The sequence below is a fragment of the Perca fluviatilis genome, chromosome 8 (genome assembly GCF_010015445.1).
Source record: "Perca fluviatilis chromosome 8, GENO_Pfluv_1.0, whole genome shotgun sequence".
NCBI lineage: Eukaryota > Metazoa > Chordata > Actinopteri > Perciformes > Percidae > Perca > Perca fluviatilis.
Genome location: NC_053119.1, coordinates 574293 through 600656, shown reverse-complemented (window position 1 = coordinate 600656; position 26364 = coordinate 574293). Strand labels below are relative to the sequence as shown.

General features: G+C 40.6%; 1 protein-coding gene across 1 annotated transcript; it reads right to left on the bottom strand.

Moving 5' to 3' along the window:
• Positions 1 to 3434: 3434 nt before the first annotated feature.
• LOC120564475 (NLR family CARD domain-containing protein 3-like) lies at positions 3435 to 26364 on the bottom strand. The gene is made up of 12 exons (XM_039809496.1): positions 26218 to 26364; positions 16328 to 16420; positions 16062 to 16178; positions 15554 to 15682; positions 11758 to 11874; positions 11175 to 11253; positions 10828 to 11020; positions 8953 to 10732; positions 8690 to 8863; positions 8233 to 8406; positions 7124 to 7170; positions 3435 to 5133 (listed from the first exon to the last, which is right to left on the bottom strand). The coding sequence occupies exons 2-12, from the start codon at positions 16393 to 16395 to the stop codon at positions 4589 to 4591; spliced, it is 3423 nt and encodes a 1140-aa protein (XP_039665430.1). The 5' UTR covers positions 16396 to 16420; positions 26218 to 26364; the 3' UTR covers positions 3435 to 4588.

The window sequence follows — 26364 nt, the reverse complement described above, 5'->3', positions numbered from 1 at the left end:
CTGCATTCTGCTACACTTTAATGCACCAGTTTACGGTAAAAAAAAATACCTTTATTCAGCCTATAGATGTTAAGAAAAAAGCACAGATGACAATTTAAAATTTATCAAAAATATAATGGAAAGTAGCCTATGTTGTTACATGTCATTGGGCATTTTTAAGTGGGTATATAGAAATCCTGGAGCTTACTATCACGTAGACTACACCACTGGAAGTGACATGGATAGGATAAGCGTTGTGATTTAAGTAAAACAGCGTCGGCTTTTTTGCCAGCTTTCCTTCCTGTATTTTTCCTGTAAAACCGTGTCTGTGTTCTTCATATTTATGTAGAATTATAGTTTGCTCTTCTTGTTTAAAATATGCAGCTCTGGTAGATGTTTGTGATTGGTCGTGCAGTGCAAACCCCGCCTCTTTTATGTGAACGCATGCGCCGCTGGATTGGGAAACCCTGATGGTTGATTGAACTAGTTGATAACCAGCGTCGTGACACAGGTTATGCAGCCGAGGTTGTTAGGTTAGGTGAAGCTGGGGAATTGAAAGAAATCCAGGACATGTTGATCTGGATTCATATTACAGGCCTCAGTTCATCGGCAGCAGTGTGATAATAACATAAACACTGAGAAATACTTTGAGAACACTGAGATCCATTCGCTCCATTTACAGCTCAGATGCCATGATCATTGATATTCATCTTTGTAAACTCTTTTAAAGGTGCTTTATAAATAAAGTTATTATTATTAATCATTGTCATAGTTGTCATCGTTGGGTTTTTAAAAATACAGGAACAATCTGTCCAATCAAACAGAATAATTGTGTAAAATCAGTTTGTTTAACCACCATTATAAACTATGTAGACTTGGATCAGAGGTGATGTGTTTGTATCTGGCCCCCCCTGCTGCTGCACAGCCATAACAACAGAACCACAATCACTAAAGCTTTTAACACAAGAAGTTTACTTATGTGGAATTTGCCTTATTGAAAGGTGCATACATAAACAAACTAACATTAATAACAAAATAAAAAAATAAATACAGAAAAAAACATATACATACAGTACCAGTCAAACGTTTGGACGCGTGTATAAAATATACAGTACATACAGAGTAATGTCCCGTTCTATTGACCTCGGAACTCGGAAGCCTGAACTGGGAATGACATCATACCTGAGCTGAATGACGTCATACCTGAGTTGAATGGCGTCATATCCGAGTTGAATGACATCATACCTGAGCTGAATGACGCCATACCTGAGCTGAATGACATCATACCTGAGCTGAATGACGTCAAACCAGCCACATGGGCTACAGGTTCCAAAACTGCATCCTTGTTTCCTTCACTTGCTTCCTTCCTCGGGTCCTAGTCCGTCCCAGCGAGGGAGCTCTGCAGACGGAGGGAATCCTGACAGGAAAACACTTTTTATCACTTTTTGTTACATTTCTCTACGTTTTCATCAGTGTTTTCGACATTTAGGAGGAGCCACACACAATGAGACAGACTTCATTAAGTCCTGAGATAACAGATGGTGTTTTCCTCCGTGGTGGCACTTATTGATCCAGTCAGCCGCTAATTCACCTGTTTTTCTTCTTCTGTGGTGGCCGTCTGCAGGGAGGATACAGACGTTAACCGCTGGGTACTGAGAGTAATGAAGCGCTGCTGACACTGGACTATTGATGTAAAGACTCACAGCATTGTTCTCCACAGATCCTCTGACACAACAACGGACTGAAGAAATCTGTGGTCATTTAGGAACAATTTGGGCCTCATTCACCAAACGTTCTCAAGAACAAATGTGTTCTTAAACCCACTTACGCAGTTTTCATGAAGATTCTGGCATTCACCAATGTTTTTATTTGGGATTTGTTCTTAGGTAAGAACAAAATCTACGCACACTCAAGAGCACTCTTACGCACAATTTAGAGCTGACACGTTTGTGCAAAACAAGTAGCTTTTTGATCCATTTATTTATTTAATTTAATTATTTTACACATAATTATATGTTTGTTTTAATAAATACATAAATACACACTACTGCTCATTTGTAAAGCACTTTGAATTCCCATTGTGTATGAATTGTGCTAGGCCTATATATATATATATATATATATATATACTAAGCTAAAATTTCAATAAAAAAAAAAGAAATTGGGGTGTTCTAAAACTTTTGACCAGTAGTGTGTATATATATATATATATATTTATATATATATATATATATATATATATATATATATATATATATATATATATATATATAAGACTAAAACAACAATGTGTGTATGTAAAAGATAATGTTTAAAAAACTTCAAAACAAAAGATGCAAAGTTCTTCACAATAAAAGCATTAGGACAGTAACAAGTACAGGAAACAAAACTCAAGCACTCTTCTTGGTGCTGTGGTATCAACAGAGGTATTGAGTACCGAGCTGCAAAGATTAATTGATTAGTTGTCAACTATTAAATTAATCTCCAACTATTTCAACAATTGATTAGTAATTTTGAGTATTTTTTTATGAAAAAACATTATGCTTCTGTGAATGCAGCTTGTTAAATGTGAATATTTTCTAGGGGTGTCCCCGACTAAGGATTTACACATTCGAATCAGAATTGTCGAATCTTTCTATAGTCGACTGACAGTTGAATCATCTATGTGTGTGTGTGAGTGTTTATTAACATGTAAACCTCTGCGTGTATGGACGCGTATTTCGCATCCACCGCATGCATAACCGTCTCTCTTTTGGGAACTGTGTATCCTGGCTCAAGTGTGCGCATTAATTCTTTCAAACCTTCACCGTCCACAACATTAACTGGCCTCATGTCGAGCGCAATAAACTCTGCAATTTTGTCCGTGATTTCTCTTTTCCTTTTCTCGGACAATGGCGGTCTGAAATCTAGCTTTCTTTTAGTTAGTTTTGGCGCTGCTCCGGTAGCCTACTACTACTACTACTACTACTACTACTACTACTACTACTACTACTACGACTACTACTACTACTACTACTACTACTAGATGAACTGCCGTCGTCAGTCTGATACTGTGGGTGGATCTAGAAAAAAGACTAACATATTTTAAGTCCCAACATATGATATTGCTATTCGTAAATTAAAAGCGCCATTATATATGAAAGAGTGAACCGTCTTTATTGGTAATAAACGTACCCGTTTTAAGTGGAAAGCCATGTTTGTTGTTGACGAGTGGTAGGACATGAGCTGTTGGCACAACTTGTATTTTACTTTTTTTGGATCATCTTTTACCATTTCAAAGTGCATCCACACTTTAGATTTTCTTTTTCCAGACATTGTTAAATAACGTTAATCCCTGCCGCCAAGATGCTCCTCGTCTGTCACGGCGCAGGGAAAGTGAAACTTAAATCTGTCACAAGGGTGGTTGGATTTACACATACACACGCAAAAAATATTTCTTGAATATTCTTTTCACGTTTTTTTTTTTTTTTTTTTACAGCATTATCATAATTAAAGGCTGTATATAACTTAATATAACCGTACAAAACCAGTAGTTCTGTGTGAAATTAGACATTGAGCACCCCCATATTGCCAAAATGGTATGATCCTCGTTTCATAATAACACCCGCGAAGATTCGACTGTGAGATTGGTGGTCGAATCAGGCTCTGTATATCGATGCATCGAATCTTCGACTATTCGGGGTCACCCCTAATTTTTTCTACCTCTTTTACTTCACAGACTGGGTGTAGAGACAAATATACCAACGCAATCTCTGAACGGCTGCAAATCATATGGTACGAAAACTTTTGCACAACAATTCGTATGATATCCTATGAAATTACTGCTACCTCCGGGCAGTTAACTTTAGCGGTCTTTACGGTTAAATTCAGTCGAGAAAAGGTGACAGTGAGCTGGGTACAGATCACTGTGAGGTGACGTCCTTTCAGAGGCTGTTACAGTTGATTTTGGCCCGACAAAAAGTGAGTGTCATGCAGCGAAGTTTAGACCAGTTAAGATTAGAAAAAAGATTGTGGTTTGGATTAAAACACCAACCGGCTACAAACACCCATTTGCTGGATGAAAGTCAAGACAATTTTCAATTTGTAGCTTGCTAGCTCGAAGTTTGTTATTTCCTGAATAACGGCAACACACAGAGTGGAAGGTCATGTACATAAGGCGCCAGATGTGTGGCAATTATCCTAGAAATTCGTTGAACCACACTATAGTGATTTCGGAAATAAAGCTAAAAATGCACAAAAACTGCAGGAAATTCACTGTAAAAAAATGGCCAGTGTATACACTGTATAAAATTCCAGTAGTGCTGACCTGAGAGAGAATACAAACACACTCACAGTAACTTCATGCTTTTATTGTGAAAAGAGACCAAAGAGAAAACAAAACATGAAAAGTCAATGGCTTTTCCACAATTTCATGATCACAGCTTCCACATATAAAGGACTTGACTTAAAAGAAGTTTACAATATAAACGAGGGATCTGTTTAATCATTCTGAATTATTTTGTAAATAGATCATTATTTTGTTTTACAATAACCTGAAAGATTGCTGAACCCTAAACCTTAACGACAGGACACAGAGACACAGAGGAACCAGAAGACCTGGACCTGAACCCTAAACCTTAGCGACAGGACACAGACACATTGAGCCACCAGAAGAAAAGATCCCAAACCCAGGATACAGAGGTTGAGTGAATGTGGTGTTGAAGGTGTAGAGGTGGATCAGTGAGTCAGAGGAGACTGTGTAGAAGGACAGAGAGCCAGCAGGACAGTCCACATACACTGCTAACCTACTAGAGACAGAAGAGGAGAGAGGGAGGATTGTTTCTCTGTTATTGTGACTGACAGAGTAGCGACGTTCAGAGCACTCAAGACTCCAGGACTGATCATTCATCCCAAACACACAGTCTCTACTGTTTCCTCTCCTGCTGATTCCTCTGTAAGTCACTGATATATCAACTCCTCCTCTCCTCTCAACCTCCCAGTAACAGCGACCAGTCAGACCATCTCTACACAGCAGCTGAGGCCAGCAGTCAAACCTCTCTGAATGATCAGGATAAGGCTGATCCTCCTCCTCTACCCGTGTCAACGTCCTGTTGTTGTCAGACAGTTTGAGTTTTCTGTGTGCTGTGTTTGTGTCAATTGTGAGTTCACAGGAATCTGACGGAGAGAACGAGACACAACACAGCTGCAGTTATTAACATATCAGCACTTTGATGATGACATCAAAGGTTGAATGAGTGATGTCACAGTTTGATGAATGAATGTGCTTGAGAACTGATTTTAGAAATAAGCTGTGTACAAATTCTGAGATAAACTGTGTGGAACTGCCTCCAGCCCATCTACGCCCAAAATGTGTAGGTTATTACGGCGAGAGAAGTCATGATGTCTAGCTTAGCCTAAAGTTTGGTGTTGACATTGGCGAGCTGACCGTGATTATCTTTCAGTGTGTCCATGGGAGCAGCAACAGTATATATACCCTCTTCCACATCAATGGGGAAGTGGTGGCCTAAAGGTTAAAGTGCCCATATTATGAAAAAAACACTTTTTCTGGGATTTGGGGTGTTCTTTTGTGTCTCTGGTGCTTCCACACACATACAAACTTTGAAAAAAAATACATCCGTGCTGTTCTGAGTGAGATACGGTTTCTGAATGTGTCCTGCCTTCAGTCTCCTGGTGAGCTGTTCAAAATCGGCCCGGATTGTGAAGTCACAATCCGAAACGAGCTGGCTAACCACAACCGTTAGCTCGTTACGTCGTCGTGCTACGTCGTTCTCAATAGCAAAGCATTGCTACAACACACACAAGTTCACCTTAATCTACAAAAGAACTACTTACATGTGCGCCCTGGTTTAGAAGAAGTCTCCCAGCTAATCCTGCCTTGTAACTGACCGAAGTTGGAGAAACAGGCTTTCTTTTACTGTCTCTAGAGTTAGCTAGCTGACATGATCTACATCTGAGCTACTGCGCATGTGGGAGTGCAATCGAAGATAGTACAGAAGAAGAAGATGAAAAGAGGTCTCACTCTGTAGCTAAAACAGAAACCAGGTGAAAAGAGGATCTGCAGCAGTGAGAGAGAGCTGTGCAGTACAACAAAAATATGGTGTTTTTTGAAAATTAAACCATGTAAACCTATTCTGGTACAACCTTAAAATACAGTTATGAACCTGAAAATGATCATAATATGGGCACTTTAAAGAAGCAAGCTTGGGACCGGGAGGTCGTCGGTTCAAACCCCAGACCGACAGGATAAAATCTGAGTGGGGAAAGTGAAACCACCACTGAGGTGCCCTTGAGCAAGGCTCTTAACCCAGCCACTCCAGTGGAGCTGCTCAGTGGCCAGCAGATCAGACTGTGGTGGTACTGGGCAGCTTCCAGGTATGAATGTGATCAGATCAGACTGTGGTGGTACCGGGCAGCTTCCAGGTATGAATGTGATCAGACCGTGGTGGTACTGGGCAGCTTCCAGGTATGAATGTGATCAGATCAGACTGTGGTTGTACTGGGCAGCTTCCAGTATGAATGTGATCAGATCAGACTGTGGTTGTACTGGGCAGCTTCCAGGTATGAATGTGATCAGATCAGACCGTGGTGGTACTGGGCAGCTTCCAGGTATGAATGTGGTCAGATCAGACTGTGGTGGTACTGGGTGAATGTGACAGGTCGTTGTTGCAAATGAGAATTTGTTCTCAATCGACTTACCTGGATACACACAACTTCTTTTATAATATCTCTGAATTCACTTTGCATTTAAGCATCACTTTTAGCATGCGCCCAGCTCCCAGCAACTTTGGGTTCTGTCGTGGATGATTTTCCTTTACCTGGTTGTTTAGTAGGGCCAATTTAGGAGTAAATAGCAGCTTGAAATAAATTTAGGGTAGGACTTCATAAAAAAATATGAATAATTTTGGACCTTGTGGAATACCAGTCTACTCCATTTGACGCGCTCCAGCGACCCCTGGTTCATAATGTTTCCTCACCTCATGCTTTAATTGCCTTTTACATTATATATGTGTCTGTGTCTGTGTGTCTGTGTGTGTGGAGGGGGTGATTATGATGTGATGCACTTTGTGTTGCACGACTTTCCTGCAAAAAGTGCTATACAAATAAAGTTTGATTGATTGATTGATGAAATTAAAAACACACTTACACTTCCTCAGACCCAGTGTCAACCATCTGACTCCAGCAGGCTCCACCCTGAAAGGAGGAGGAGGGTCAGAGCAGCATTGAAACATGGACATTACATCACTCTATCACACACAGCTTTGTTCTAATCACATGTAGGGTTATTTGACTCATTTTAAATTTATATTCATTTATAAATGACAAAACTCAAAGAGATCTGTCACCAGCTTTGACACAGAAAACGTTGCAGTTCTATTTGATGACCTTATTGCCTCTTAAAGGCGTTACTGTGGCGACGGTAGGCGGGGGGATTAAGTGTTGGCTGCACTTGATAGTGGTAGATAGTAGCTTGCAAAAGAATCCTGTTGAAAGGATTTTAGGATTTACAAAATAGGTTGCAATAGCAGAGTGGGGCTGTCCATATTTCCACTCGTCGACTCCACAGGAAGTGAAGAAACTGCAGAAGACAAGGAAGATGGCGCCGCCGCCGTCCAAGTGTGTAGCCTGATATACGCCATGAGAAACGAGTCGGAGAATATCTAAAGATTAGTTGCCAAGGAGGACCACGGAAATAGCCAACATTCAATGAGTATTTTGTGCCACGAAGTGATGATATAATGACATTACTGAACGCGTACTGTTCCACCAGCAAATGCAGAAGCTGGAAAAAACAAAGACTTTCATCAGGGCTCTGTACGAACTGTCTGAACATTGTGACTTCAGCACAAACAAGGAAGATAATATCCGTGACAGGATTGTTGTTGACAAAGATGGTCTGGTTTGCTCATATGTGCCACCTGGTGGTTGTTGTGCAACTGCTACTGGAAAGAAATCTAACACCCACACAGGTGTTTTCAGTTATTCTGGCTGATTAGACCTCTGCTCAGGTTAAAGTTGGGCCGGAGCTTAGATGGGAATTTTTAGGTCACAAATCCTTTCTACCAATAAGATCTGTCCCGCACTTTCATGTGCAACAGAGCTAACAAAAGGCTCAGGAAGATGTCAATCAATCAGTGTAAACACACTTACACAGTCCTGGGAAGAGGTCTAATCAGCCAGATTCACTGAGAACACGTGTGGGAGTTCAGGGCCTTTAAAACTTCTGTACTTTCTCAGACTGCAGCCTCTTCATACCTGAGAGTGTCCAGTCTCCATAGTGGATCCTCCAGTCCAGCAGACAGGAGCTTCACTCCTGAGTCTCCTGGATTATTGTAGCTCAGGTCAAGCTCACTCAGATGGGAGGGGTTGGAGCTCAGAGCTGAGACCAGAGAAGAACAGCCTTCCTCTGAGATCAGACAGCCTGACAGACTGCAAATACACATAACACACAGGAAGCCTCTGTGAACACGTGGAGCCATGTCGTTCTTTTCTGGTACATTTTAAATACTGGAATTTTTTGGTCCAGTATTTAATTAAAAATATAATGCGAAATAATGAAAAATAGCCTACTTATGGAAAGTGATTCTTAGTCTAGAAACTACTGCAGAGGTTAAAATTATCAGCAGTCACAAAGTTACATGTTAACTGTTTATAAACTAAAGCTAATTAGTGTTTAAATGGTCATCAGATGAACATATTGATGAATCCTGACCTGAGAGTCTCCAGTGTACAGTGTGGACTCTTCAGTCCAACAGAGATCAGCTTCACTCCTGAATCCTGCAGGTTGTTGTTACTCAGGTCTAGCTCTCTCAGACTAGAGGACTGGGAGCTGAGAACTGAGGACAGAGCTTCACAGCTTCTCTCTGACAGATTACAGCCACTCAGTCTGGAGACAATAGGAAGGAAACAAGTTACTTATTATTAACTCCTGTTGAAAGATAGCAGAGTATTTACTGATGAATAAATCACACTTACAGAGCTTTGTTAGAGGCTTTGACCACTGGCAGCAGCCTCAGAAGAGCCTCCTCTGAAGCAGAGTATTTCTTCAGGTCAAACACATCCAGATCTTCTTCTGATGACAGTAAGATGAAGACCAGAGCTGACCAGTCAGCAGGAGACAGTTTATCTGTGGAGAGACGTCCTGAACTGAGGGACCGTTGGATCTGCTCCACTAGAGAACGATCATGCAGTTCATTCAGACAGTGGAACAGATTGATGCTTCTCTCTGCAGACAGAACCTCACTGATCTTCTTCTTGATGTACTCAACTGTTTCCTGATTGGTCTGTGAGCTACTTCCTGTCTGTGTCAGCAGGCCTCGTAGGAGATTCTGATTGGTCTGCAGTGAAAGACCCAGGAGGAAGCGGAGGAACAAGTCCAGGTGTCCATTTGGACTCTGTAAGGCCTTGTCCACAGCACTCTGGTAGAAGTGTGTCTCTGCAGATTCCTCTGTTGTTTTTTTTTCTGACAGCAGGTTGACTCCAGAGTTGGTGAATGTCAGATGGACATGAAGAGCAGCCAGAAACTCCTGAACACTCAGATGGACGAAGCTGAACACCTTGTCCTGGTACAGTCCTCTCTCCTCTATAAAGATCTGTGTGAACACTCCTGAGTACACTGAAGCGGCTGTGATATCGATGCCACACTCTGTCAGGTCTGATTCATAGAAGATAAGGTTGCCTTTCTGCAGCTGCTCAAATGCCAGTTTTCCCAGGGACTCAATCATCTTCGTGGTGTCTGGAGTCCAGTGTGGATCTGACCCAGCTCCTCCATCATACTTGATGTTCTTCACTTTGGACTGAACCACCAGGAAGTGGATGTACATCTCAGTCAGGGTCTTGGGCAGCTCTCCTCCCTCTCTGGTCTTCAACACGTCCTCCAGAACTGTAGCAGTGATCCAGCAGAAGACTGGGATGTGGCACATGATGTGGAGGCTTCGTGATTTCTTGATGTGGGAAATGATTCTGCTGGCTTGCTTCTTATCTGTGAATCTCTTCCTGAAGTACTCCTCCTTCTGTGGGTCAGTGAACCCTCTGACCTCTGTCACCATGTCAACACACCCAGGAGGGATCTGATTGGCTGCTGCAGGTCGTGTGGTTATCCAGAGGCGAGCAGAGGGAAGCAGATTCCCCCTGATGAGGTTTGTCAGCAGCACACCCACTGAGGTGGACTCTGTAACATCAGTCAGGATCTCAGTGTTGAGGAAATCCAGAGGAAGTCGACACTCATCCAGACCGTCAAAGATGAACACGACCGGGGACTCTTCAAACCTGCAGATTCCTGCTTCTTTGGTTTCACTAAAGAAGTAATCAACAAGTTCCACCAAACTGTACTTTCTCTCTTTCAGCACATTCAGCTCTCTGAAGGTGAATGGAAATGTGAACTGGATGTCCTGGTTGGCTTTGTTTTCAGCCCAGTCCAGAGTGAACTTCTGTGTTAAGACTGTTTTCCCGATGCCAGCCACTCCCTTTGTCAGCACTGTTCTGATTGGTTCCTCTCTTCCAGGTGGGGTTTTCAAGATGTCTTCTTGTCTGATTGTTGTTTCTGGTCTGTCTGGTTTCCTGGATGCTGTTTCAATCTGTCTGACCTCATGTTCATTATTGACCTCTGCAGTCCCTCCCTTTGTGATGTAGATCTCTGTGAACATCTGATTCAGAAGGGTTGGGTTTCCTGCTTTAGCAATCCCCTCAAACACACACTGGAACTTCTTATTTAGTTTAGATTTGAGTTTACTTTTATGAACTCCAGCAAGACTTCCTGAATAATACAGAAGAAAAAGATCAGTAAGTGATTTATCAAGAAAACAGGAACATATTTTTCAGCAAGTTAAACCTTTAGAGAAGTCCTCTTACCGCACTGCAGAAAGTCAGCCAGTTCGTCCTGCTTCATTCTCCTCAGGAAGTGCAGTGTGATCTTCAGAAATGCCTCTCTGCTGCTCCTCTGCTCTTGGTCCTCACCTTCCAACACCTCCTCATCCTCCCTCAGAATCTTCTGGATCTTCTTCAGCTCGTTTTTCACAAAAGTGACGATGTTCTCCTCCAGTAGCTGGAACAGAAGATTATATGAATCAAACTGAAATCATGGAAGCAAACATCAGATACTTTGTCGGACAGCCTAACAATCCACTGGTCTGAAAAGTGCAGCATGGAGATGATACTGAACAGAATAGATGTAAAAGTAGTTGTTGTACATTACAGACCATAAATATGGAGTCAAGGTGTGTTTCATGCTGCTGGGCAGACTGACCACTGGGAACCTCTGAGCTCTCCTGGTCGAATCTTTGGAGGAATCAGGAAGAATTAGCTCACATCATGTCTGTCCACACCCATATAAAACTGGAAACAGCAACTCACAGCTCACACAAATTACTTGGATACTCATAACCCTCCAACTGAGGACCCCTGAGTTGGAGTTATCCCTGAAAAACAAGAGGAAGTCACTCACTTCTGTTTGTGATATGCAACAATTATCAAGGCGGTTTTGTGCGGCATCAGCAGTGATGTACCAGACTGTTGTGGTTCAGAGAAAGCTGAGCCAGAAATTTTTTTTGATTCACCAGTCGATCTATGTTCCAACCCTCATCTGTAGTCATAAGCTTTTGGGGAGTGACTAAGAGCAAATGATCATGGATACAAGCTGCTGAAATGAGTTTCATTGGAGCAAAGCAGGTCCAATAATACTGGAAATAAATAATAAAGAAAATGAACATAGAGGTTTAAAAAACTTCTCTGGATAACAGTGAAACATGAATCAGTAATGTTATTATGTAATCAGCAGCTTACCTCTTTGAAGCAGAGGGTTGTTGTCCTTTAAAATCAATGAAGTGACCTTTAGACCAGTCACTCTTCATGGACACACAGCTGGGTTCAGGTTCAGCAGAGGCTGGTCTCTGACAGATCCTGAAACACAGAGAGTAAGACCAACAAGTACATATTTTATTATAGTAACCTAAAACAAAGGTAGATATTGGACCAAACAAGTACTAAACACAGGTAGATATTGGACAAAACCAAGGACTAAAACACAGGTAGATATTGGAAAAAACCAAGGACAAAACACAGGCAGATATTGGACAAAACCAAGGATTAAAACACAGGTAGATATTAGGGGTGGGCATGATTAATCGACAATCGATAATAGATTATTAAGAATTTCGTCGATGAAGTTAATTTGTCGTTAATTAAACTAATACTGGTTGCGTTGAGTAGTGTGAGTCTTGAAGCAATTAAATTAATTTCAGTGTGGCAGCAATTAAACATTTTACCACTCGGGGGCAATATTTGAGTCCATACTCAGTTACCTGGCTGCCAGTTAACGTTTTGATTTCAAAAGTAATCATGAAGAGGACACGGCCAAGTGTGGCGTGGGACCATTTAGATTTTCTTTTTTAAAACGACTTAGTTCACTGCAAACACTGAGATGCCGTGTAAAAGTACAACACGGACATGACTCACATGATGTAGCCTACCACTACACAAAGTGTATCAGAGCCTGTTAATGTCGGTCGCGGCCGCGGTGCATCCTGTTCTCAGTCTCAACCTAGCATAAACTCGGCGTTAGCACGGATGAGCTGCGATGCACAACGAGCAGAGAAAATTACCAAAGGGACCTGCAAGTTCATTGACATGGATATTGGAACCAGCATATCACATTCCGTCACGACGTACCATCACCAGACTGGTAGAAACTCACCACGAAGAACGGAATAAGGTTCCCCGGGCTGGCCAAGTTAGCGCAGAGGTAGGCGACCTGTGCATCCCGGGAACGTGGCTGTTTTCGGCAGCTGGACTGACGGTCACCAGGTAGCGGTCGCATCTCACCCCAGATCATGTCTACATGCTTATCTTTGTCAACAAACATCAGTAGACTGGTGCAGAAGCTGTATCTGAGTTAGCCTACTGGTTATTTTTTATTAGGCTTTGTCCCTTGCCTTGGATAGTTTTGAGTTACATTTTGTTTAAGAACGCCGGCTCGCCGCTGCAGGTTCTGCTGCTTCAGAGCGCCGCACCACATATATCTATAATCTATATCTATAACCTATATCTATAATCTATATCTATAACCTATAGCTATAATCTATATCCATAACCTATAACCTAAATATATATCTATAATCTATATCTTTATCTATAACCTCCAGTTTAACTGCCACAAGTTATTCTTCTTGTAATTAAGATCTCATTGAGGAAAAACACGCTGTATTTTGGTATTTTCATTGCATTTTTAATTTATAAAAAGTTAAATAAATAATGAATTTTAATATAAATAAAAATATAAAAAATATTAATCGATGGTCGATCGTTAATTCTCCCGACGATCGACAAAGAAAATTTAATAGAATGCCCATCCCTAGTAAATATAACAAAACCCAAAAAAAAACACATATATTTTTCCAAAAAAAAAAAAAAAAAAACATTTTTTACCCCCAACCCAAACACAAAAAAAAATTAATAAAAACACAACAAAACACAAAAAAAAAAAAAAATAAAAAAACAAAAAAAAAAAAAAAAAAAAAAAAAACAAAACAAAAACAAAAAAACAAAAAAAAAAAAAACAAACAAAAAAAAAAAACACAAAAAAAAAAAAAAAAAAAAAAAAAAAAAAAAAAAAAAACAAAAAAAAAAAAAAAAAAAAAAACAAAAAAAAAAAAAAAAAAAAAAAAAAAAAAAAAAAAAAAAAAAAAAAAAAAAAAAAAAAAAAAAAACAAAAAAAAAAAAAAAAAAAAAACAAACAAAAAAAAAAAAAAAAAAAAAAAAAAAAAAAAAAAAAACAAAACAAAACAAAACAAAATACAGGTAGATATTGGACCAAACAAGGACTAAAACACCGGTAGATATTGGACCAAACCAAGGACTAAAACACAGGTAGATATTGGACCAAACCAAGGACTAAACACAGGTAGATATTGGACCAAACCAGGACTAAACACAGGTAGATAATGGACCAAACCAAGGACTAAAACACAGGTAGATATTTGACCAAACCAGGACTAAACACAGGTAGATATTGGACAAATCCAAGACTAAAACACAGGTAGATATTGGACCAAACCAAGGTCTAAAACACAGGTAGATATTGGACCAAACCAAGGACTAAAATCCAGGTGGATATTGGCCATTAACACCAGTATATAAACTGCATTGCAGCCAGTGAAGCAATGTATTGTTGATACATTTGACAAAACTATTCTGTTTTCTTTGTAACAAAATACTGTTGAAAAACAAACTCCATTGTGGAGATGACTCGAGCATGTTGAAAATTCTTCTCCAATCAAGTTCTCTTACATTTACAAAGTAAATTAAATGGCTACTGTTTCACAGTGCTGTGCAAGGTCCGAAATGAACACTCGCCTGTCGCCAATGTGGTGGCAAGCCAACACACAAATGCATAAACGCTGGCGCACACACCAGCCACCAGTCACTACCTTCTGTTTACGGATAGCTAATGTTTAACTCAGGCTAGTTAATTAGCTAGTAAGGTGTGATTTTTGGCAGCCAGCCTTCCAAAAGAAAGCACAGGAAACAGAGTCTCAGTTCCCCTGTCCGGGAGGCTCTGACACACCTTCCACACTTCATATCTGCGGACAGCTGTAGGCTTGTACTGGTGATGATGTTTTTGTGCATTGTCGGACACATGCAGCCACTTTCCTGAAACCGTTTGCGGGACTTACACAAGTCCACAGCGGCCCGTGGCGCGTATGTCCAAGCCTGTCTCCAGCGCCTCCACCTGCAGGTTGTCTGCTGTGTATCTGCCTGGTGTCAGATGGCCGATTTAACTCGATTTATGAGGACTATGGTTAACTGCTCCTCAGATCTCTGCAGGGTAAATCCAGACAGCTAGCTAGACTATCTGGCCAATCTGAGTTTTCTGTTGCACGACTATTTAGCAGAGGAACCGTGGCTCTGTCCGTAGCTTAGCTCCACCCAAGACGACTGTGATTGGTTTAAAGAAATGCCAATAAACCAGAGCACATTTTTCTCCCATCCAGGAATGCTGTGTGGACTAGCCAGACCCTCCTCCACAGTGCTGTGGAAGAAGGTCTGGCAAAGCTAAATTGAAGACTGGTTTTACTGGACAGCTTTCAGATATGAGAATATGAATGCATGTGAAGAAGAACGATGCTGAAAATAAACATACAGATTTATTAAAATGTATCTGGATAACTAAGAGAGAAACATGAATCAGTAATGTTATAGAGGGGCCAGCTCCAGCTTGTGGTCCCCAAGTCAAGACTTAAGACTCGGGGGGACAGGGCCTTTTCTGTGGTTGGACCTAAACTCTGGAATGCCCTGCCCCTCCATGTTTGAACTGCCCCTACAGTTGAGTGTTTTAAGGCATGTCTAAAGACAAACTTTTATTCTTTGGCTTTTAATTCTGTGTGAGTTATGTGGTCCACTGTGGTGTTTATTCTTTCTATATTTTCTATATTTTTAAACCTGATGTTTATTTTTAAATAATTTTATATTAATTGTTTTGTATGTTCTGAGTCTTCTGTGCAGCACTTTGGAAACTTTGTGTTTGTAAAATGTGCTATAGAAATAAAGTGGATTTGATTGGATTATTACTGTAACAGCTTACCTCTTTGCAGCAGAGGGATGTTGTTCTTTAAAATCAATGAAGTGACCTTTAGACTGGTCACTCTTCATTGACACACAGCTGGGTTCAGGTTCAGGTTCAGATTCATCAGAGTCCATTCCCAGGATGGTCCTGTTAGACAGGAAGACCATCAGAGAAGGACATTAACTTTTTAATCTTCAAAAACAGAAGCTGGTGGAGAAACTAGAAGCTATTAACCAGAATAAAAAGTCTGAAGCTCTTCACTGAATGAGTTCTGCTCATCCTGCTCTCTCATTGGTTGTAGTTCTGGGAGAACAGGAACATTGTAAAGACTTCAGGACTAATGTCATCTTTCTGTCCTTTAAAATGAGCCAAGACTTCATCATGAGATTTAATCTCACCTTTCTGTCCTGTGAGATGTTGAACAGTTTTAGTGTGCAATAACATGTGCTGCTCTTTTAGGAAGAGTTTGTTCTTTTAAATGTTTTGTAACACAGCTGATGTCATAAAGTAACTGATGCTGACTTACTCTGCTGTTGATGAAGCTTTAAAACGCAGCGGTGGCTTCGTGGACCGATCCCTCTTAATGGACACACAGCTGGGTTCAGCTTCAGACTCAGGTCCATGTCTGTGCTGCTGCTCTTGGCTTCAACACAGACAGAGGTTTGAGTGTGAATAATGCTGGTGTAGTGATCTGAGTGCTGAACAGTTAGGGATTGTCCTCTCACTTCTCAGCTTTGGGTTACATTTGGGTTACAAACTGTAAAACGTTAGGGTTAGGGGTTGTCGTCTCACCTCTGAGCTTTGGTCTGTCTGTCCTGTTCCCCACTCAGAGTGGTTCCTCTATCCTCACACTGATCCATGCTGCTGAACTCATCAGCTCATCATCTGGAGAGGAAAACACATCATTTCTCAGTAGTTCTTCTGTAGTTCTACTATGAGTCCGCCCTGCTGTGATGTTCCTATGCACAGAGTAGTCTGGATCCGGTATAGGGGACAGCACTACTCAGTATGACACGATGTGCCCTGCTATGACATGAACTTCCACGATAACCTTCGACATCACTGTGACCTTTAATGTGACTATTATCGCCACTGTTCATCACACCCCCAACCGGCCCGTCAGACACCGCCTACCAAGAGTCTGGGTCTGCCGAGGTTTCTTCCTAAAAGGGAGTTTTTCCTCGCCACTGTCGCGATAGCCACTGCTAATGCTTGCTCTTGATGGAATTACTGTAATTGTTGGGGTTTTGGAAATTACAGAGTGTGGTCTAGACCTACTCTATCTGTAAAGTGTCTCGAGATAACTTTTGTTATGATTTGATACTATAAATAAAATTGAATTGAAATTGAATTGAATAGATGGAGCCAGAAGGCTGCAGACCAGCTCACACTAACACACACTTCCCCACTACTAAACTATATTTCAGTTACACGGCAGCTTTTATTTGATCTGAAATAGGGCTGGGTATCGTTAAAAAATGTGATACAGATGCCGAAAACCAATAGGGGTCAGTACCTGAAAGAGCCTTTTTTCTATACCAATTTTATAAAATCCATTTTAACAAAAAGAAATTACAACATTACACATTATGTACAGTGTTATTACACACACACTGAGCACCTCTTGGTGTAACTCAGAGTCTCTACGATGTGTAACGTTAGTCAGCCAATCAGACATTATTAGATCTTGGTAGAAGCATGCTGCATGCTGATTGATGTTGAGTATTGAATGACGAGGCATTTTTCTGGAAACTCGATACTTTAGAGGCAATTTGGTCAGTGGTAGTTCCCTAGTCAACAGTGACTCTCGACATGCTGGACGGTTATCAAAGACACCTGTCTCTTTTTTTTAAATGCACACAAAGAAAGACTTTTGGCAACAATGACATGGTATCATTATCTGAGTTATTCAGTCTTCCAGGGTCTCCGTTTGAAACCTGGCTAAAGGCTGTCGTATGAAGAAGCATTTTGCTGGAGAGTGTTGTAAAACATGAGATATCATTTAGCCAAAGCTAAAAACAGCTTCATGGAAATAATTCTTAACATTGAGAGGCAGGCAGACATTTCCAGTTGGAGATGAACGAGTAATGTTAATGATTACAAAAGATAATTGTAATGTTTTGGCGTTACGTCGGTGTTTAAAGGTACAATATGTAACATTTCTGCATTAAAATGTCTTAAAACGACCATACCTATTGTTTAATAACAGTGAAAGTTAAGTTGCACAACTTAAGGTCATGTTTATGTATGTTTCATGTATGCCTTAGTTTGAGGTTGTTATTGCATTTCAGAAAATGTTTTCTTTAAAAACAATGTAATATGGCACTTAAATGCACTTAATGTTTAGTTTTTGAGAGATATTATAAGCAATGTAGGCAATAAAAATGTTGTTTTTTTCCCCGAAAATTAAACCAAACTAGCTCTTCAATACAACAAAAGTATTTCTTATGAGATTACTCGATTAAAACGATGGAATAATCGGTAGAATACTCGATTACTAAAATAATCGATAGCTAGAATAAGATCCTCCCTCAGATTAACAACAGCAGCACACACTCTTAGAATCTTGTCAATTTTAGGAGCCATAGTGATGGGAACAACTTTCAAACGCCGAATTGCTCTTTCAAAATGAATTCTCACGTGCGATTCGTCTAGTGCTCGTCACCTGTTCCTCAGTTAGCTGTCCACACTTTTTTGTGAAAGAAGGCATTACCAACTTCACTTTTCTCCCAAACAGCAAGTCTTTTATGGTAAAGCCTCTATCTGCCATGACCTCATCTCGAGGCATTAAGTAGTCCAATATGCCTGAGTCCATAGTGATAAATTTGTCACTGCATCGCCCTCCATATGCTGCAGAAATGAACATAATTAGTCCACATGGGGCAACAGCTACCAGGTATTTCACAGTGTTATGTGAATAATAATGACTGTGTGTTTCTCCTCTGGAATCAAGGTTTTTCGGTTTCTGTAAAAGGCTCTCACTGCAGTCTATAATACATGTTGTACTGGGGAAATTCTTCTTGGAGGCTGCAGGCATGGTTGCCCGAATAGTTTCTCTTGGAAGCCATGGAATTAGTGTTCGCAAAACTTCCTCCAGTTTGCCGATCCAATATGAGATTATCCTGCTAGCCATGCTCAGTGATACATGAAACTGTCTGCTTAGATCACCTATTACACGGTTTGTTTTTAATTTCATAAGTGTCATGAGAACTTGATCTCGAACAGGCATTGTAAATTAATTACTGGCATGTCCTTCCAGTGTTGATACAAGAATGTCAAATGTTTCTAGATCTCGACCAGTGTAGAGAAAAGCATTCGCGTTACTTTGACGCAGAAAGTAGGCAATGTCATCACACTGAGTCATCTTATCCTGCACATCTTTTCTGCTGGCTGCCTTGTAGTAATCATGATCTTGTCGGGCAGGGTCCTCCCACTGTGTATGGACTGAGTGTAACTGTCGGTGAATGGGAGTTGCAGAACTTGAGTTGCTGATCTGGTCTGAAGCAGTTGATGACAGGCCCGCTGAGCAGTCTGACCAAAACTAAAGTATTGCCAAAGTTACACAGTAGGAAAGTAAACACTAGAAGTACAACATGTCATATTTGACCAGTAAATTAGGGTGACCAGACGTCCCGGTTTGACCGGGACAGTCCCGATTCTGAGTTGCGTGTCCCGAGTCCCGACAAAAGCCTGCCTGGATGCTAAAATGTCCTGGTTTACACCAACCACTATGAAATTGTCCCAGTTGTCAGCGATTACATAGCCGACGTGGTCTTATTATATAATCATTAAACCCATGTAGAAAGACTAATAAAGCGTTCAGTGTATGATTTTAACAACGTGTGTGTGTGTCAGTCAATCGTAGCGGTCTGCATCTGCATAATCTGTGCAGCCAGCGTTACAATGTATATCTGTAAAGATTGTCGCAATGCCTCTTCTTATCTGGGAGATTGCGTAAAAAAAATGTAGGTCTCCTTTGTCAGTTCGCCACGTGTCTACCGGGCACAAATGCTCCCGTTGAGTGGATCTTTTCGCTCATGAACAACACACGGACTGACGAGAGGAACCGTATGACCATTCCCACCTTAAAGACTCTACTCGTCACACAGGCCAATTTTGCTGACATCTGTGCTCAATTTCCCAGTAGGCTTTCAGCCAACACATTGATTCTTGAGCAAATTCACTCCTCTAACAAATACTGTATACGGAATGAATGTTTCCAATAGAGATCGCTAAGACATGTGACCAAGTGGGCGGCAACGTCATCAGAACGCAAAGAATTATGGGTATGTTTGGCCAGTTTACATGGGCTGCCATAGCAGGCTAGTGTTCTGGCATGAAAATAATGAAAACTTAGCGTGAAAAACAGAATATAATCCTACAAAATGCAGCGGGCTAAAGAAAACATTGTCGGACCATACCGCCTAAAACTAAATCATAATGAAAAGACGAGATATGACGAGAAAATAAAGGGAATCAAAGGACTGGATCCTTACGAGCATAGCGACCGGTCAAGGGACGTCAACCTGTTGCCCAACTTCCAGCACCCATATATATACAACTACATGATATTAAGTGTTAGTGCATTCACACACCAAGTTTTCAGTAACTTCAAGTCGCTGCAGCAGGCCCAGGCCTTTTTTACAGATGGATGGGTCCAGGACCTGGAGATTGTAAAAGTGGGGAAGAAAACTGTCGTCCGTTCAAAGGTATGCTAATGTTTTAAGCACCACACTCCTCGCTCTCTCTCATCTATCTGCATGCAGTCAGAATTCAACAAACCAACGTAACTTACTAAGACAAACACATCATGCATAAGTTAAATGGTAAATTTTGAAAACTTTGACTCGTTTACTGCTCTTACTAAATGCACTTTCTAGTAAAACACTGTTGGAGCTACTGGTGCATGAGCCTGTTAAATAAAAGATATTTAAAAGACTGTTAAATTAAAGATAGTTAGCATGGGGAGGGCAGGAAGGGTCAGTGGTGGCTAAGGGCTGCATTAAGATAGAGGGGAGGGATGAATGATGTAAAGGTGATGAATGGTTTACATGTGGGGGCTGGGGGCAGTGTGTTGTATGTATGAAGGGAGTGAGTTTACTGGTGTTGTGGACATATCAGTGTAATATGCAGGTCAGCCCATCCATCCCCAGCCCACTTCCAACCACATTGTATCCCTGATTGGCTGCATGCATCAAATAGCTCAATGTGTCTTGCTAGTACTGTTTTGTAGGGCTGTAACAATTATAATCGTGATTAATCACATCCAAAATAAAAGTTTATATTTACATAATAAATGTGTCTGTACTGTGTATAATTATTTTATATATTTAAAAACACATACATACTAGTATATATTTAAGAAATATTTGCATGTATATACTGTAGCTATATAGTTTTATATATAATTTATATTATATATAAATATTTTTATATATGTTGTTTATATATGCTGGAGCTGCTCCCCCCGCAACCCGACACCGGATAAGCGGACGAAGATGGATGGATGGATAAATATTTTATATGTAAATAACAAATTTTTCTTAAATATATACATGCACGCAGACAAAAAAAAAAACAAGCACGAAAAAACACAATCAAAACACCATTGGCCACACTGCAGCCAGGTAACCCCCCCCCCCCCAGCCCAAAAGAAGGGCATGTGAAAAGGCTGTGTTGGGGTGCTTTTGCAGACAGCCTGAAGAGCTTGATGACATGGTTGCTTGCGATAATCAGAACTGTCCTATACAGTGGTTCCATTTAGGTTGCGTGGGACTCGCCAGAGAAGAGTCATGGCAATGCAATGCTTGCACATGTCTGTGACTTATCACCCACAACCTACCTCATATGTTTCGTTATCTTTATCTAAATGTATTTACATGTTAAATATGTAAAGAAACTTAAATTAAGTTGGTTGTTACTACTATTTAAGTTTATTTAAGTTATGTAATTGTGTTTGCAACCAAAGAACACTGCTTTTGCACAATTCTTCCTTAATACAGATAAAGGAGGCAGAATTTCATTCAGTCTTTGTGTATTTTATTTACAGAGATGGCTAAAAATCATTACATGTGAGAAGTGGCATTACAAAATCTTTTGGAAAACAAAAAAAACATATTTACAAAAAAACATTTACATATTAGATGTGAGCATGAAAGCACAGCACACAACCACACACAACCAGCAAAGTCTTATCCTCCCCTCACAAGGCACCACAAATCCCACACGTATTGTGTCATTTAATATGTTAAACTTAGAGCGCATACACGCTATCACTCGCTCCACGTGGATCCTGACATGAGCTAACTTCCTGGTCTCTTCCACATCTTTTGTGTTAAGTTGGCTGTGGCCCCTGGTGAAGACAGGTATTTTCAGTGTAGCATCCACAAGGGCAACACTTTCTTTAATATCAAATCCACGGTCCGCTAACACTAGGTCTCCAGGCGAGAGCTTCTGAAGAAAGCCACAGTTCTCGGTGATCTGCTTATCACTGGCACGCCCCCCCCACCCTTTGGAAATGAAAGAGATAGTACCTTGTGGTGTTATGCCAATGAGATATTTCATTGTGTGCCTGCTTTTGTAGTTTGAATATGTCTGTGCCTTTGCACGTAGATTTTGTGCCCTTTCAACGAAAAGCAATCAATAATAACAGTAACACGATGCTCGCCTGTATACAATGTCGCTTTGGCCAGTACACCAAAGGCCTGAGGTGTGCATGCAGTACATTCATGGTCTCAATGAACAGATTGGATGCGGTTTGTCGGCTAATGTCAAAGAGGTGTGCAACATGTTCGACAGGCAGATCAAGTCTTAAGCGCATAAGGGTCAGGAGGAGCATTTGAAAATGGGAGAGTTTTCTTTCTTTTGATTTTGATTTTGGTAGACTGGGAATGATTTGCATCAGCACACCCATCAATAGACTGAAAGATGGAAGGCCAGTGTAGTACTTCACCTTTGAATCATTGTCCAAGGCCTTTTTGGAGAGCTCTCCCTTCAGTTTCGATTCTCCTCCTGCAAGCGGATTATTTCTTTGAGTCTGAGGCTACACATGGTGCACTTCTGCTGTTCATCTGCATTCCCCATTGGGGCACCATCATCCCCTGATGTTTCAGTTTCCATATCTTCCTCTCTCCCTGCATTGTCTGGGGCTGGTGGTAGGGGCCGAGTGTCTTGTCCTTCCATCTCAGCCACAGGTGCAGAGTAGTCTGACTGTAATAACAATAAGAAGAATAAACTGTAAATCTTTGTACTTGCATGATGCCCAGGGCCCACTGTTTTCAAAACAGTGTAATCTGGATAAAAAAGATCCCGATTTGAAAATTCCATGTTTTTGTATCCGTGATCAGGGACCAGTTCAAAAGTAATCCTTGATTCCACACATCAAGACATGGGATTTATCAATCTGGATCACTTTGATCCAAATTACACTTTTGAAGAACTGGGCCCAGGGATGTGACTTTCACACCATACTTTTGTTACTGATAGCTGCTCCGAGTATTTCAAGACTGTTACATTAGCATGCCTAATGACCTCCTAGAATGACTGGCCTTTGTGTCTGTGTGAAAGGTACTTACACTTACACTACCGTTCAAAAGTTTGGGGTCGGCATGATTTTAAATGCTTTTAAAAGAAGTCTCTTCTGCTAACCATGGCTGCGCTTATTTTATTAAAAATACAACAAAAATCAGTTATAGTATTAAATATTATTCCAGTGTAAATGTTTTCTATGTGAATATATAGTAAAGTAATTTATTCCTGTGATCAAAGCTGAATTTTCAGCATCATTACTCCAGTCTTCAGTGTCACATGATCCTTCACAAATCACTATAATATGAGGATTTGATGCTCAAGAAACATTTATTATTATTATCAATGTTGAAAACAGTTGTCGGTCTGTCAGTTGTACAGTTTTTTTTTCAGGATTCTTTGATGAATAGGAAGTTCAAAAGAACAGCATTTGTTTGAAATAGAATCTTTTGTAGCATTATAAATGTCTTTACTGTCACTTTAGATCAATTTAATTATTCCTTGATACATAAAAGTATTGATTTCTTCCCTCCAAAAAATAAAAATAAAATTCTCACTGACCCTAAACTTTTGAACGGCAGTGTAGGTTCAATCCTTTGTCTAGATAAAGAAACACCATTGGACATAACATATATTGAGTCTACTTGCGTCTGTTACTAATATTTACCTGGGAACAAATGTGCTTCTTCATTCAACTCAGTCTCAGCCGGCGCCCGGCGATGGGGGTGGATTCCCGGGACCTTCCATCTCAGTTGCAGGTGTAGTGTTGTCTGACAGTAACAATAAAAAGACATTTTGTGTCATATCACAACCTCTATTCCTAAGGAATCCAGATTAGCTATACACAGGGGCCAACATATATTGTATTCTTTTATTATTTACCTGGGTATAAAGGTGCTGCATTATCCAACTCAGCCTGAGGACCAGTGTGGTCAGTGCCTAGCGATGGGGGTTGCTGTTGTTATGACCTCATCGCTCTTCTCCTAAACAGCTTGAACCGGTCTGCGTTCGTAGCTTTGACCTCAGTATGGCCGAGGTACAGAGAAGGGGCCCAGTCAGGATCACACTCCAACATTTCATAGGCAGGTTTGCCTGCAAACACAGTCACCAAATAAACTGCTATGTAGCCTAGATGTACAACATTTAAAACTACGCTTTAGTACACTGGTAACTTAAGCTCATTTTCTAGCCATTTCATGCTAGTTAACAGTTAACATTGGCCTAACGTCAAATCTAATGGTCTGGTTAAGTCAAACAAAACACGCTGGTTATATGCCCACAACATAACATTTACAGAGAGTAATTGTAACTTACCTTAGTGAAAATGCTTTGAACACACCATCATGTGTGGTGGAGTGTTATCGAAGGTAATCTTGGGCCTCCTTACTGCTGCTATCCATGCCAGTCGTCGCCTTTTTGTCACCTCTGAAACATGGCTTGTACTATTATTTTTCAACGCTGGAAAAGGATATTCCGTTCTTAAGCTTTATGCCCCTTCTATCGTGAGAACGACTATTGCAGTTTATAAGACAGCAGGTAGACGGCATCTTGAACACTGCGTTTTTCCCTCCATGCAAACTGGCGCCTTATGTTTGTGCCGCGGACTCCCAAAATGCTTTGCGTTCACCCCGGGAATACGTCATGATGACGACACATTAGCAAACTCTATAGGGAAGCTATCTGCTCTATCAAATGAGATTACATTTGTGTGTGTGTGTGTGTGTGTATGTGTGTGTGTGTGTGTGTGTGTGTGTGTGTGTGTGTGTGTGTGTGTGTGTGTGTGTGTGTGTGTGTGTTGTTGGTTAGAATAACACTGGTAACACTTTATGGTAAGGGTACATGAATTATCATGAATTAATTAATTGGTGTAGGCCTATGTATTATTATGCATTATGTAATCAATGATTCATGTGTTACTGCATTCCTTAATATCCCATGAATCATCAGGAACTGACGTGTTCATAGTCTGTCATTTGTGACCTCATACATGAACAACACAACTAGAGCATTAGGTATGTGGGAACATCATTATGAATTATTAAGCATGATCGTGATTATTTATTTTTCTGCAAAAACATTTGGTCATCACTGCAAAAATTCTGATTTGAACACAACTTGTGCCTAATGATGTCGCCACCTTATCTAATGCTTTGGCTGATGTGTTGTTCATGCATGAGGTCATGAATGAGAGGCTAGGAACTCACGTCAATTCCTGATGATTCATAAGATATAAAGTAAGGAAGTAATGCATAAATTATGAATTAATTCATGCACCCTTACCGTAAAGTGTTACCATAACTTTAGTTCAAGCCTGTGGCAGCAGTTCCAAATAATTCGTTTAGTGCCATGCAATGAAAAATACCTTTTCACAAGGTCAGTGGCTGCATTTTCCAAAAGAATGCTTTAATTTAGAAAAATAAAGTTGGTCCCCCACGAAACTCACTCAAAGTCTTTTTATATTATTTCTTAGATATGTCGGCCACATACCAAGAACACTCATGAATATTAACCGAGATACCCCATTATGTTGGGAGCAGTAGGCCTACGTGTGCTGTTGGCAAACTTGTGTCTAATCTGTGTGTGTCTATGTCTGACCTGGGCTGGCACATGGTCACGTTAAAAAGCGTGTGCGTGCATGAGCGCTACGGTCACGCGCAGTGTCCCGTCTGGTTTTAATCTGGTCACCCTACAGTAAATGTATGTTTTGTATTAATTATCTAAAACCGAAAAGGTAACTAGCAACTAAAGCTCTCTAATAATTGTAGTGGTGTATAAGTAGGCTATAATATTTTGCCTTTTGAAATGGCATATATTATATTATATATACATATATATATAAAGTATAGGGATGAGTCGGTATGAATGAAATAGCACTTTTCTGTGAGCTCACACAGGACAGATCTATGACAAGGCGTGACATCATCATGTAGGCCTACAGTATGGAGAACCCTCACGTCTGTGACGTTTTCTTTTAAAATGACGTTTATCTGAAAAGGGTTTCAGCCGTCCCGGTTCTCCCATATCACCAAATGGAAATACTAGTAACGTTAAATTAAACGTTACGTCATTTCTGTTTCCAGCCTAACGTTGTATGACCAGTATTTATTTATATCTATCTTGCTGCATAAAACATGGAATAACTGGAGCGAACTTACGAGGTCTGCCTTCGATGTCTTCATTGCTGCTGATAGCTGTTTTCGACACAGTACGGACCCCTCCTTACCCCCAATTTCCACCGACGCCAGAGAGCTCCGCAGCAATTCAGCACACGGCAGATACTAAGTGGACAGGAAGTGGAGCAC

Bases quoted from the DNA above. Each gene is read 5' to 3' on its own strand.
- LOC120564475 (XM_039809496.1), bottom strand. From the start codon at position 16,395: ATGGATCAGTGTGAGGATAGAGGAACCACTCTGAGTGGGGAACAGGAC. The intron at 11,875-15,553 runs GTAAGCTGTTAC...TCTGTGTTTCAG, and splicing joins CATCCCTCTGCTGCAAAGAG to GATCTGTCAGAGACCAGCCT. The intron at 5,134-7,123 runs GTAAGTGTGTTT...TCTCTCCGTCAG, and splicing joins GACACTGGGTCTGAGGAAGT to ATTCCTGTGAACTCACAATT.